Below are 14,824 nucleotides of genomic sequence, written 5' to 3'. Positions count from 1 at the left end.
GGGTAAATCATTATTGTTTACAAGGTAGAGTGGTTTTGATAGCAGTCCCAGCCTTGTGGGTATAAAGAGGGCACGTTCCAAGCCAGAGTTAAGTATCTTAGGTCAGGACTGGTTTTTGTTCTCTTACCCTACTCATTTCCGTGTTGAAAACAGATTCCCAGGTGAGGTTATTTCTGAACACTCGTTCCTTTCAAAGTGAGCCTTTGGTCAGTGAGGAAGCATCAAGTGTATTGGGCTTTGCCGTGGACCCCAGAAACCTGCAAGTAATACTTAACATTCTTTTAGGTTGGGCTTTCGAATGTGAAGTGTGCTCTCGCCTTCAAAACCAGCTCACTGCCTGTTCTCCCCCCACCCCCCCCCCCCCACCCCTGCAGAAAGCCACCATTAGCCATGTCTCACCTGACAGCCTTTACCTGTTCCGGGTCCAGGCCGTGTGTCGCAATGACATGAGGAGTGACTTCAGCCAGACCATGCTCTTCCAAGGTGAGGAGCTGCCCTCTTGTCTGCCCTGCACCCGCGGGGCTCCTTCTCCTTTGGGCTTTGTCTTTTCTCCTGTTCAGGTGCTTGGACACAAGAACACGGACCTGCCCTAAGCATCCGTGGGGGGTTTGCAATCACACCTGAAAAGCCTGGGCACTTCAGGCCATGTCTTTTCCGTTGGGGGTTTCACGGGCCAGAAGAGGAGAAGAATGCGGTGTGCATTATTTTTTTTAGTTACTGTCATTTTCCAACTGTGGGGAACCAAGTGTTTGTCTAATACTGTGTGGGATCACAGAATCACCACCTAGTCATGTGGAGGAATGTCATCTTTGGATTTCTAACATGATTCAGTTAGCTGATTTAGGGTGTGGTGGAACGTTCCAGACCAACACTAGGGTGAGACAAGAGGAGCACTCGCTTTGGTGCAGAATTTAAAGGAGCTCTTAAAAACTTTGTCATCAAGATACATTATGTTTCAATGGAATGTTTTTTAAAAGCAAAATCAATGCAAAAGTTTCATGAACAAAATACCAAAAGTTTGCATAAAGACAGGATCCACTCTCTTTTTTTTTTTTTGGCTGTGTTGGGTCTTCATTGCTGCACACGGGCTTTCTCTAGTTGTGGCGAGCAGGGGCTACTCTTTGTTGCCGTGCGCAAGCTTCTCATTTTGGTGGCTTCTCTTGTTGCAGAGCACAGGCTCTAGGCTTGTGTAGTTGCAACATGTGGGCTCAGTAGTTGTGGCACACGGGCTTAGTTGGTCCATGGCATGTGGGATCTTCCTGGACCAGGGATCGAACCTGTGTCCCCTGCATTGGCAAGTGGATTCTTAACCACTGCTCCACCAGAGGAGTCCCGGGATCCACTCTCTCTTACTCGCCCCAACCTAATCCCAGTCCTGGTTCCAATAAAACTTTATTGACAAAACTTGGCAGCCAGCCTGTGGACCTGGTTTTGTGAGGGGCACTAAGACCAGCATGGAGGGGGTGGCCAGGATGTTGGACTTTGCTCTGCTGGTCTGATGTCCTCCCTGGTAAGGTTCCTGAATCCTCAGTTTCTAAGAAACCTACATACCGGGCCAGTGATTTTTAACTTTTGTGAGTCATGTATCTGATGAGGACTTTGGACACTTTCTCTAGAAGATGCCAGAATTTTGTGTATTACAGCTTCAGGGTTCCCATAAAACCTGTAGGCCGTGGATCAGCTCCATTGTCTGGAATCCTGTGAGAAATGCACAGTCATGGGCCCCTCCAAGACTAACTGTCTCAGGATCTCAAAGGGTGGGGCCCAGGAATCTGAATTTAAAGCAAATGGCTCCGATACCAGGCATGCACATTCTAGGTTAAGTGCTGACTTAGAGCCAGGGCCCTGAAATGAGGGCCCAGGGTTGAGTCCTAGCTGCCACGGAGTGTTTCTGCAACACTGAGAGTGTTGATTAGCTTCTCTAAGTTGCAATTTCACAGTCCAAAAGTGGACGTCACGAGCGTACCATCCTCATGGGGTCCTTGTAGAGTGACAGGGAGTTATGCATGTTAAGTAATTAGCACAGAGCCTGGTACCAACTATTAATATCCCCTTAGTATAAAGTTTAATATAAAAAAAAAAGTGATGAACCCAGGATAAGAAGCCCTTCAGCTGAGATCCCCTCCAAAGATCCCTTCTAACTTTGCAATTTTGCATCTAGTATTGAAATATTCTTTGCTCATGTTCACATTAGCTCATCCTTCCATTTAAACTAATTGAAATTGGCTGTATTTTTTTCACGAATAAATCACACTCACCATGTCCACCTGTGCCCTGAACGTACTGGCCCATCCTCCTGTGTTGAGGAGGGTCCGAAAGCCGAGGTGGGGTCTGTGCCAGCCCAAGGGAGAGAGCTTGGGAAGCCAGAGTGGGAGCTTGCTGAGGCTGGGGCCCCGGAACTTAGGGCACATAAATCATGGTTAGGCCTCCCATGTGCTCCAGCTGGCAGCCCGGAGTCTGCAGAACCGCCTTTTCTAGGCCCCTGAGCTCATTGGCTTATGCACAGACTTTGAGAAATTAAATGTTTGTAATGTAATGCAATACAAAAAAGCCTGTCAGCTGTAAATTCCAAGCACAGGATATTTAAAATGTCTGATCACCGCGACTTGTTGAAAATGGCCAGTGTCTCCTTTGTCTGCAGACTTTCTCTGCTCAGGGGTGGACATGCGTTTACTCATTTTCTGTTCTGGTGTTTGTCCCTGCGTGTTGACAAAGGGGCATACAATGGCCTTAGCATCTTGCCTGCAGCATCCGGTGGGCCGTGGAAAAATGAAATTTTTTCAGGTAAGTTAGCGCAGCTTTTCTGGTGAGCCAGGTAGGAGTTTGTGAGCAGTAGAGGCCAGTGTACAAAACTGATCAACTGTTAGGACTTATGGAGAAGAAATCAACTCAAGGAATTTCATAGACGCTTTTGCTCAGAATAATTAGGTTTCCAAGTGCTGAAGTTTACCTCTGGTTTGAGAGCATGAGGAAGCCCTATGGAATATTTATATTACTATAGTAAATAAAGCAATATTTATGTCCTATATAACATAATAAATAAGCTATGTTTACCCTACTGTAGTAAATATGATAATAATATAATAGTGGTAAACATTACCTGTAGAGTGGCTCCCAGTTGCAGAGCGTTTGCCCATAGGTTGGTTATTTATTTATTTATTTATTTATTTATTTATTTATTGGCTGCATTGGGTTTTCGTTGCTGCACACGGGCTTTCTCTAGTTGTGGCGAGTGGGGGATACTCTTCACTGTGGTGTGCAGGCTTCACATTGTGGTGGCTTCTCTTGTTGCAGAGCACAGGCTCTAGGTGTGTGGGCTTCAGTAGATGTGGCGTGTGGGTTCAGTAGTTGTGGTGAGCAGGCTCTAGAGAGCAGGCTCAGTAGTTGTGCTGCATGGGCTTAGTTGCTCTGCAGCATGTGGGATCTTCCCCGACCAGGGATTGAACCTGTGTCCCCTGCATTGGCAGGCAGATTCTTAACCACTGTGCCACCAGGGAAGTCCCCACCCAGGGGTTATTTCATCTGACCTCATGGCAGCCTGTAATGCAGGTGTTACTTTATGGAGGCGGAAGTGATGTTCTGGGCAGTTGAGTAACTTGCAGAAAATCACTTGGCTACTAACCAGAGTCCGATTTCTTATTCCAAAGCCCAATTATTTATACACAACAACAGACCACCCCTAAAGCGTAAATATTACCCTCTATCCCTGGTCTTCAACAAACAGCTAAAAAGATTGATTACTAAGTGTTCAGAATCCTTTTTGCAATTCTCAACAGTCATGGAAAATAGGGGCTCTTAAGCTTTTTCTTTGCGCCACAGACCCATTAGGCAGCCTGGCCAAGCCAACAGATCCTCTCTCAGAATGGTTTAAAATAAATAAGTAAAATACATAGGAAAGGAAACCAATTACGCTCAAATAGAGTTGTCAGAATATTTTAAACAAACAAATTGGGAATGTAGTCATCTGTGCACTTCTTTTATGAAAGTATTAAATGACAAGTGGTGGGTCTGTTAGCAATGGTGATTTCTGAGTAGTGATGAACATAAATGATATCCCGAAATAGCTCCAACAACTCTAAGGCAGTAGGAAAATACCCCATTTCAATCACAGACAGAGTTGCTGGATGGTCCTGTTAAATGCAGCTGAGATTTGGAGCTTGCATTCCTGGTGCAAGGAAAAGCTGCATCTCCGTGAGAGCTTAGTGGGGATACGGGTCTCATTTCCCGCCCCCCCCCCCCATCCTTGAATTCCACCAGGCCTGTGGACTCCTGATCTGAAAGGTTTTGTAGAAACTTTGCAGTCACCACGGCTAGAACTGACCCCAGTGGAAACTGTTCAAGATCAATGAAAAGCGGGCATGTTGCTGGAGTAGCCACTGAGTTTGTTGGCCTTAAATTAAGGCCTTTGTAAAGGGCAGGGAAAGTAGGTAGGTCTCTTAGGAAGCTTTCTTCCTGTCTTAACAAAGGGAGGTGTGTATACCTGTCTAAGGCAGTGCAGTATCGATCTTGAAGCGACTCGCTGATGGTGGGAGGTTGTATTTAGTGCCAGACAAGAACTGTTTGCTTCCTAGGCTGCCTTATTTGACCTGGTTGTATTGACGTCTAGATCGGTCTGTTCTCCACATTTGTCTCTTCACACATTTCACTTTCCAGCTCAGCAAAGTGAATACGTCGTTAAGTTGGGGGTTGCAAATTCAGGTGCCCTGGGGCCTGGCAGGGAACACATACAAATGAAGGGAGGGCCAGCAGTGGGAAATTGGAGAGTGTGCCCTTTGAGGGGTGACGGACACTCATCCCTGACCAGATGTCGCCCTGCAGGAAGGTGAGTTCAGTTTTGCCAAACATTGTGATTTTTTTCAGGATGAGCAGGAAAGTGGGATTTTTAGGTAAAAGCTGCTATTTACAATGTTGGCAGCAAATTCTTTTTTTTAAAAAAGATTGCAGGGCAAATAAAAAAAAAATATGTCAGGTACTTGCCCCACTTCTGGTTTATTTAAAAACTCCAGCAGATATAAATGTTATTTATTTGGGAATTTGGCATTGGTTTTTTTTTCTTGCTAATTTTTCAGTGCCACGTGTATAGAGGAAGCAAACATTGAGTTTATATAGGATTATTGTTTTTGAGGTCAGCACAGATGCAGTTTGATAAATTTTTTAAGTTATGCTGTTTAGCATTGTTTGCAGCAAAGGTGGAAGCAATCTAGATGTCCATCAGCAATGAATGGGTAAACAAACTGTGGTGCATACATACAGAAGAATATTACTTGGCCTTAAAAAGGAAGGAAGTTCTGACACAAGGGACAGCATGGATGAATCTTGAAGAAACTGTGCTAAGTGAAATAAGCCAGTTCCATAAAGACAAATAAATATATATGATTCCACTTACACGAGATACCTGGAGTAGTGGAACTTACAGAAACAAAGTAGAAGGATGGTTGCCAGGAGCTGGGGGAAGGGAGAAACTGGGAGTTGTTTAATGGGTACAAGAGTTGCAGCTTTGCAACAAGGAAAAGTTTGAAGATGTGTGGCACAAGGATGTGAATACACTTAAGACTGCTGAACTGGACACTGAAAAGTGTTTAAGAAAGTAAGTTTTATGTTACGTGTATGTTTTACCACAATTCAACATTTTGTACAGTTCTATTATCTAATGATAACGTGGGTGAACAGAACTGCAGGGAGGAAGGAACACCAGGAAGAGTACTCTGAGACTAATATAAAAGAATTTGACTATTGAAAGCAACTGTGGTGATGTGTTATGAGATTAAAACTTAAGTAGAAATAAAATATATGACTGCACAAAAAGTGAGTTGGGCAAATAATTAAATTACTATACAGTTCTTACCTTTTTAGGAAGAGATAAAAGTACAAATTTAAGGTAAACTGTGCTAAGTCTAGGATGCATATTTATAGTCACTGAAAGGATACTGTAAGAAATTATAACCAAAAAGACAATAGAGAAGAACAATGGGATAATGCAGTTTCATTTATATGAAGTTCAAAAATAGAACAAACACTAACAAAGCTCAAGTGGCGGTGACCTTAGGGAAAGGTCGTGAGGGTACTGCCTGGCTGGGTGCACTTGCAGACCTGCTGGGATGCTGGAGAATGTCCATATCTTACTACGGGAGGAGGAGTTACACAGGTGTTTACAGAGGTAAGAATTAGTTGGACTCTACACTTAAGATTTGTGCATTTTACTGTATGTGTTTTACCTTAATAAAATAGGAAATGATTAAAGCTTTTTTAAAGTTGTAAACTAATAGCTTAAGACAGGAGTTCACAAACTATGGCCCACAGGCCAAATCTAGCCCTCTGCATGTTTTTTAATGACTCACAAACTAAGAAGGGTTTTACATTTTTTGATTGTTGGAAAAAAAATCTCAAGAGGAATATTTATTTTATGACATGTAAAAATTATATGTATTTCGGATTTGTGTAGGTAAGTACACTTTTGTTGGAACAACAACGAGTTATATTGTTTACCGTGTAATTTCTTTGTTTTTCAGCTAATACCACTCGAATATTCCAAGGGACCAGAATTGTCAAAACAGGAGTGGTAAGTACAGAATGTAATTTGCTCTGTCATGCCTGGTTGGTAATTTGCATGCAGTTAAAACTGTCACCACGAGGTGGCAGTATGATGTTGTCAAACTGCTCAATGTGAAGGGCTTAAAATACTGAATGAATTACATTATTCACTCCTTATAATTCAATGCATTATAAAAACAAGCTGTGCAACAGAGTTAAACCAGTAGTGTCATACCTTATAGTTTTTGTCAAGATAAAAATTCTCCATGTTTTTAATTATTTATTTGTGGGATCATAGGATGTAAGAGTGCAAAGGAGTAGACATACACCAAAATTGAAAGGTTGTCATTTGCCCAGAGTTACATGGATTTGCACATTTCTGGAGCCTCAGTATCTAAGTTTTCCTCTTTCTAGTGCAACTAATAATCCAAATATTAATCTCAGTGTTGGTGATGACAATACAAGCCTAAGATATATTAAACTTTTCCTGGGTTTCAGGCACAGATTCTTATTTTATTTACTCCTCAAAGCATCCCAAATGATTGGTGTTACTATTACTCCCATTTTATGGATGAGGAAACTGAGGCTCAGGGAGTTAGAGTAATGTGCCCAGCATCTCCCAGAGAGCAAGTGAGGGATCATGGCTCAAGCCCAGGTCGTCTGACTGCTCTGCCACCAGTGCCTTATCTTATGTGGCACCTGGCATTTCATTAACCAACTTCAGAGCTCAACGTTTGCTAACTTGATCGTCCTTAAACTACGAACTTTTCAAACTGAAACTTGATGATACAGTGATGGAATCGAAGTTGTTCTGGCTGTATTATTTTTAACTGTATAAATGATGGGATGGAATTTTGGATTCTGCACATCAGGCTTCAATAACTAAAATGAAGCTAGTAACTCACAGCAATACATCTTATTTTCCTAAGATACTGTGTGCAAATAAAATCTCACAGCTGAGCCCCAATTTCGTATGGTGGGAAGAATGAGCTGAGGTTTGGGCACAGGCAGCCCCACCTCTACCCCTTAACCTCGCTGCACCTCGGTTTCCTCACCTGTATAATGGGGTGATGATCACGTGTGCCTCCAGGGCAGCGTGGGAAGCCCCGGCAACATAGTTGGCGCTTGTTAAATAGAACTGTTATTGTTGTCACCTACGTGAGCATAGAGTTTGCTGTGGATAAATCCGGAGACTCTGAGGGGTACGGGGGCTGTACAGCGCCCAGCACGAGGATGCCAGCTGTAAACCAGCTCCCAAAGCCTGCAGTGTGGAACGTAGCCCCTGCCCCTGCCACTGCCACTGCAGACGTGGGCGGGCCACTGTCCCTCTGTCCATCCATTTCCTCACTTTAAGATGTGGAATCAGATCCCGGAGGGCTCTTCTAGCCCTAAGGGCTGTGTATTGTCCACAAGTACCGTCAATATATAGAAAAGCAAGGGCTCTTGCCTCTCCCGGTGTCACCCCAACAACAGGTGACCCTCTGATGTTGCCAGGTTAATGCTCGTTTGATGTTTATCTTTCAAACAGCGTGAATGCTACTTACTGTTTTGCCACTTAGCCTCTTCCTGAGCCGTCGCAGTGAAAAGTTGGGTTTGATATGCTGGTTACAATTTTTTAAGTAATCGTGAAAACGTTAAGAGCAGAGACGGGCACCCACGGGTCACCTGCTGTCCGATTTGGCACCGTGCTTTGGGAAACCCCATGAGTAAAGTAAAAGATGCGTGAAACCCCTGGAGGGTCATAGCCAGGGCCTCGTCCCCAATCCCGATGGCTGACACTCTGCTTTCTCTTGCTCTGTCCCTTCCCCCAACCTCCCCGGGTGACCCCTTCAAGCCCACGGCGTCTCCCGCCTCTTCGGCCGACATGGCCCCCATCAGCTCGGGGTCTTCCACCTGGACGTCCTCTGGCATCCCCTTCTCATTTGTGTCCATGGCGACTGGGATGGGCCCGTCGTCCAGCGGCAGCCAGGCGACCGTGGCCTCGGTGGTTACCGGCACGCTCCTCGCGGGCCTGGGCTTCAGCGGCGGCGGCATCTCCTCCTTCCCCAGCAGCGTGTGGCCCACGCGCCTGCCCACGGCCGCCGCGGCCAGCAAACAGGCCGGCAGACCCGTCCTGGCCACCACCGAGGCCTTGGCCGCCCCGGGCCCCGACGGCGATGCGGCGCCCACCAAGGACGGCGAGGGTGCCGAGGAGGGGGAGAAGGACGAGAAGAGTGAGAGCGAGGACGGCGAGCGGGAGCACGAGGAGGAGGGCGAGAAGGACTCGGAGAAGAAGGAGAAGAGCCAGGTGACGCACGCCGCCCGGGCGCGCGAGCCCAGCGAGCCCACGCCCGCCCCCTCGGCTCCCGGCACAGCCGCCCAGGACGGCGGGCATCAGACTATAGCCGGGCGCCCGCGGGACCGCACCGCCATCCCCACCGCCCGGCCCGAGGACGCGCTGCCCCCGCGCTCGCTCTCCCCCACCCAAGTGCCCCCCACAGTCCCAGAGGAGCGTTTCCGAGAGAATGATCCCCGGAGGCCCGAGGCGCCATCTAAGAAGCCTGTGTCCCCAGGGGACCGGTTTTCCGAGGACAGCAAATTTATCACCGTTAATCCAGGTAAGCGGTCCACTCCTCCCCTGAGCCTCCACGCTGCTGTGAACAGTCTTACCCTTTAAGAAAATAATTGGGGGGTAGGGGGTGCAGACCCGGAGAGCGCTTGATATTCCTGGGATTGTGTGTCTCTGATATAAAAACGGAAGTGTGTGTCTCTCTCTCTTTCTGTTTTCCTCTAAGAAGAATCATCTACTCTCTTACCGTTGCTGGAGTAAGTCTTGCCTTGATACTTGTTTCCTGGCAAAATCGACTTGCCTGAGGATAAGTCCAAGCACTTCCACCAGGCAGTGAAGTAAATTATTTAAAAAGACATCGATCTGAAGAAATTTACCTTTAAGATTTCATTGCCTTTTCCCTTGTTCAGCACCTGTGTTTATGGACCGCCCTTTGGGTGCCGGCCGGGCCCTGGGCTGGGCGCTCACCCAGGTGAGCAGGGTCCCTGCTGCTTGAAGCTCACAGCGTAGAGGAGGAGGCAGTGGTGGCGGCAGGAAGCGGGAATGTTAGAAAACAAGCGAGCAGGTTCGCTGGCAAGCCAGGGAACTAGCTAACTATCGCTGGAGGTCGTGAACGCTAAATAATAGAGGACACGAACAGGGTGCTGTCAACGAAGAGAATCAGGAAGAGGGCAGGGAGCTATTTCCACTACGAAAGGCCACGCTGGGGAGCTGACATTTACACTAAAACGAAAAGGGTGGGAAGCTGCAGCGTCAGGAGAGCTGGTATTAATGAGCCCATGGTCCCAGCCCAAGAAACCGGGCTCCGGCTCTCAGGGGCCCATTTTGCTCTGTGAATTACCCAATTTATGGACAGTGAGACGAGGGCACGCTGGTCCGGCCTCCACAGGGAGGATGTGATCCCCATCACGCTGACCGGGGCAATGTTGTGACTCTGTCATACGCTCAGATCTTAATGAACCTTCCTGATAGTTCCCACAAGGGGGCCCTGAGCATGAGGGGTTGTTATTGTTGTGAGGGGTTTTCTTAATAAGAAATTCTTTCTTTTGCCAGACTACAAGATGTTTAGCAACAATTTTTTTTGCATCTAAGCTGTTGTGGAGTTATAAGAGTGCAAAAAAAAAAAAAAGGCAACTGGTAAATATTTATTTGCTTTTGCACTTGTAAACATTAAAATTCATCTAAAGCTGAGATCTCGTATGTTAAGATACAACTTAGAATAAATTTTCATGTTTTGAATTACGTTCCTCCTTGAAGCTGGTGTGGACTCATGTTTTGAAGTGTGGGTTTGCTATGGGCGTTGCTCACTTTGTCCTGGTTTTAGGGAAAGGTGCAGAGTAGCCCTCCGAGGAATCGAGTGGAGGAAATATCAAGCCACTTGAAAAGCTGTTTGAAGCTATTCCCATATGAGCAGTGACATTCTCTCTATTGCTGTGAAAAAGTTGGATTTCTTGCATTTGAAGATATTAAAGAAATATTTATGGAGTACCCATTGTGCACCAGGCATTGGAAATAGACTATGGCTCTAGTCAAGCTTCTGCTCTCCTGGGGTTTATGTTCTAATGGAGACGCTTGAGAATATTCTAGTAAACAGATGCTGGAATGTGAAGTGCTGGAATCGGGGGCAGGGACAGTGTAGCATCGAGTGGTCAAGGGGGATGGCATTTGAGTGGAGACCCAGGTGGTGAGAAGGAGTTAGCTATGCTGTGACCCGTGGAAGAATGTTCTAGGCAGTAGGAGCAGCGGGTCCAGAGATCCTAAAGTGGGGACTAATTTAGATCAGTCAAGGAGCCATTAGAGGGCAAGTGTGTCTGGACCACAGAGATGAGAGGGATACAGGATGAGTTCAAAGATGGGCAGAGCTCAGATCAGGAAGGGGCTCGTCGACCGTGCTGAGGATTGGATTCTAACTAATACGGAAAACCAGTGGTGGATTTCAGCAGATGAGTTACTCATCTGAGTAACTTTTTCAGAAGGTCCTTTGGGCCTCCGTGTGCACATTTGGGAAGGCCAGAATGGACACAGCAAGTAGAGTTAGGATGTGATGGCACGGGATGTGGACCACTGAGGTTCCTCCAGAGACGAGCAGTGGACCTGGAGTTGATGTTTAAGCTTCAGTGGTTTTGACTCTGGCCTAGGGGCTCTGGCAAAGTTGCATTCCCAGCCTGCTCCTCTTAAACACTTGTTTGTCCACACTCCAGAAAAGCGTGGCTGCTAAGAGCTTGGGCTGAAGTGTTGACAGCTTGAGAGACGGGCGAGGGTGGGGCCCTGGAGCGTGGTTCAGGTAAGTGGAAATGAGTCGTTGCAATGGGAGTCAGGTTCCAGATTCCAGGGAAAAGGGAGAAAAAACAGGTGGTACACCCGGGGGGTTTCCATCTCCAGGCGTGGGGAGTGCGGGTCTCCAGCTTCAACCCTGCAGGCATCTGAGTGTCTGTGATCTTGGCAGAGTAGCTTTTGGAGTCAGATATCCCCCGTAGGCTCTGCCCTTTATTCACGCAGAGTCCTCAGGCCAGCCTTTGCCCAGCATCCTCGTCTGTAAAGTGGGGAGCGGTATAGCCCTTAGTGCCGGAGGAGGTGCAGATAAATGGAGTCACCCTTGTTGTCGGGGATCAAGAAGGAGGAGGTTTCCTCAGCCCGAGGGCCACTTGATGGCAGTGGCAGCTCTGAGGAGGCCCCTCGCAGGGCTTTCTTCTGCAGTCGTCCCTGGACATTGAAGAGCGTGTGGAGACCGTGGTCCGCAATGAGCTGGCTTTCCAGGAACTCTGATCTGCCCGCAGCACTGGTAAATCAGAGCATCTCCCTTGCCACCTTCATCTCAGTGGGAACATCCACTCCTTCCCAAAGCCAAAAGGGATCTTCCTTTAGAATTTCAGGCAATTCCAGTTTGAGAGTGCTGGTGGGGATTGGTTAAGCCAGAGATCACCAAACTTTTTCTGCAAATGGCCAGAGACCAGACATTTTCAGCTTTACGGACCATAGGTCCTTGTCGAAACTATGCATCTCTGCCAGGTGGCATGCAGGCAGCCCAAGATGCTACACAAGTGGGCACATGTGATTGAGTTCCAGGAAAACTTTGTTAGCAAAACCAGGCAGTGGACCTGATTTGATCTTCGAGCTGTCATTTGCTGATCCCTGGTTTAAGCAGAAATATGTGTGTATCCATTGGTTAGTAAAAGATGTGAGTAACTTGAGGGTAAAACCCCAAAACCCCACATTGTCCATGTCCCCCAAGGTCTCACTTTGCTTCCATTCATCTCGGCCTTTTCTCCATCTGCCTCCTTCAGCTTGGTGTTTATTTTTTAAACAAAATCACCATCATTTTAATGTTTGTGGCAACTTCTTTTAAAGACTTTGGATGTACATTTGTTTAAATCTGTTCCACATTTATTTTTTCTTCGCGTTAAAAACAATTCTTTCAATCAATATTTAGTCTTTCTGAAAAAAGCGTTAACGTTTAAAGTTACAAACTGTGTTATATTTTCACCAGCATCTCCAAAAGGCTTGTTTAAATTCCGTCGATGTTTGATAACATCTTTTCAAGTCCTGTGAGGAGTAGCTTTATTTTTTTTTTTATTGGCTATAGTTGATTTACAGTGTTGTGTTAGTTGAGTAGTAGCTTTAGTATTAACTTGCAGGAAAGAAGAGGGGAATGCTTCTCCAGAAGAAGGGGCCAGACTCAGACACAGACAGAAGTCAGGCAGGTAGCAGCCATGGTCCCTCCCTCAGGAGCCACAGCCGGAATGTGATGTAGACACCCTCGGGTGCCAGCTGATGCAGTAAAATGTTCTCGGGGTGCTGTGCAGCCTGCCTCAGAAAAAGCATTTCAGGCTGGGCCTCGTCTGCGAACTCATCATTTAATGCTGGGATCTTCCATTTTCCCTTCCTTACATCAGGGAAACTCCTTTTTCGGACGGAATCCTGCTCAGAACCCCATCGTGTACACACTCATCACTGCAAGCTTGCCGCTTTCCTCCTCTGGGTCGGCACCTGAGCAAAGTGCTGAACTGCTGAGGAGGTAGTCCAGTTCAGGGGTCAGAAGAGGCCAGTCTTCAGGCCAACTCCGGCCCCTGGCCAGCATTTGTCCTGCCCCTGAGACAGGGATGGGCTCAGTTGGTCAGAGACCTGGGGCTGCTGCTCTGCTTTGAACCAGCGTCGAGGGCGCTGAGTGGCAGTCACCCTGCTCCTCTGGGCACACCTGGGGTACCTCTTTGGAACTAACCCAGCTTGAAAGCCTTTGATTATAGAAATAATTACATCACTGGTTAGCATTTCTTTCCATGCTGGTGTTGTCTGTGCTAAAAGCCAAAATGTCACGTCACTTATCGCCCAGGAAGCCTGTGCTATCCTTGTTGTCATTAGACGAGTGAGGAAGCCGAGGCTCAGGTGGTTGAGGGACAGGCCCCAGTCAAGACGTGGCGAGACGGGGTCAGACCTGGGCCCTGACCCCACCGTGGTGCCGCCTGCCTCCTGGCCTTGGGGCTTGTTCCCCGAGGGGGCAACACAAGATGGTTTCAGGTGGATTATTAATTATTAAATGAGTTTATGTTTTAATTAATAATTAGTAATTAATAATTACTTTTAAAAGATACCATTTTCGCACTGGCAGCAGAGGTCTGGACCAGAGGTGATGGTTTTGTTTCCCTTCGCTGCGAGAATAGTTGGCAATATCTGGACACGTTTTTGGCTGTCATGACTGAGAAGAGGCTGCTACTGGCATCTAGTGGGAGTGACCAAGGATACTGCTAAACATCTGTCAGGGCATAGACCAGCCCCACAACAAAGAACTAGCTGGTCCAAAATGTTGATAGTGCCGTGGTGGGAAAGCTCTGATTTATAGAATTCCTTTTCAGAGCTCCTTTTTAAAGCAGTTTACCTTGAGGAAAATAATAGTAGTTAATTTAAGGTCAGAAAGAAGCAACACAGGCTCATGAAGGTAAGGCAGGTGTCATGGATGTGAAACTCCGCTGGGATATACAGAGGTGGGGAAATGTTGCGTGCTGTATTTAAAATAAATGAGAACAGGAACTTGTGTGGACTGCTGTGGCAGTTTGCAGCCTGGGCTAGTTTTCTTGGTCAGGTCCCTTTTTTGGGGGAGAAGTTTTCTATGTACTTCTGCTTGCCCTGGCTCTTGGCTGTCATCCTCCTGGCAGTGTTGGAAAGACCCAGCTCGGGTGCCCTGAAGGCACCAGTGTGGTTTCGTTTCCTCCCAGAAAGTGTCTGGGTCCTTGGACATTTCTGTCCCCCGCTGAGGAATCTTTGAACTAGGACAGGTTGTGTATCTCTTAGTGCAGGAAACCAGACCCCCCACCAAGAGCGAGTAGGTTTCCAGAGAGGCTAGAGTCCGGAATTCAGGTTGTAAGAGGCGGCGTGTCTGACATGAGTCCTGACTGATGGCAGTCACCTGATATTGCAGTGACGTCTCTATGGTGACGATTTCTGCTAGGTCAAGACCTGCTGTATATATGGGACTTGGAATTAAATAGGAATTTATCAGATGCCCTCGATTTTCCACCACCTAATTGAAATACACGTGACAGTTCCACTGTTTGAGTCCCATGAAGTGATAAGGAAATGGTAAGGAGGGCTGATTGATGAGAGCTCCTAGCGGTGCTGTGGCTGGAAACACGTGATAAATGCTCTAAATCCAGCTCAGACGTGGTAATGGGAACACGGAAGCAGTGTCCTGTTGCAGGAGAATGTATTTGTAACCCCCAGTCATGTCTTTGCAACAGTGGTTTAGCTAAC

At 46.9% G+C, this 14,824-nt stretch overlaps 1 protein-coding gene across 4 annotated transcripts in view; it reads left to right on the top strand.

Moving 5' to 3' along the window:
- The window catches only part of PTPRG (protein tyrosine phosphatase receptor type G), a 690,680-nt gene that overhangs the window by 588,793 nt on the left and 87,063 nt on the right, over positions 1 to 14,824 (top strand). For all 4 annotated transcript variants that reach the window (XM_057705084.1, XM_057705085.1, XM_057705083.1 and 1 more), the window contains exons 10-12: positions 375 to 483; positions 6,510 to 6,559; positions 8,366 to 9,128. In XM_057705084.1, the coding sequence (XP_057561067.1) occupies positions 375 to 483; positions 6,510 to 6,559; positions 8,366 to 9,128 (922 nt within the window). The remainder of the gene's footprint in view (positions 1 to 374; positions 484 to 6,509; positions 6,560 to 8,365; positions 9,129 to 14,824) is intronic.

The sequence above is a fragment of the Hippopotamus amphibius genome, chromosome 13, assembly GCF_030028045.1.
Source record: "Hippopotamus amphibius kiboko isolate mHipAmp2 chromosome 13, mHipAmp2.hap2, whole genome shotgun sequence".
In the NCBI taxonomy this organism is placed as follows: Eukaryota; Metazoa; Chordata; class Mammalia; order Artiodactyla; family Hippopotamidae; genus Hippopotamus; species Hippopotamus amphibius.
This window is presented reverse-complemented; position numbering and strand designations above follow the sequence as displayed.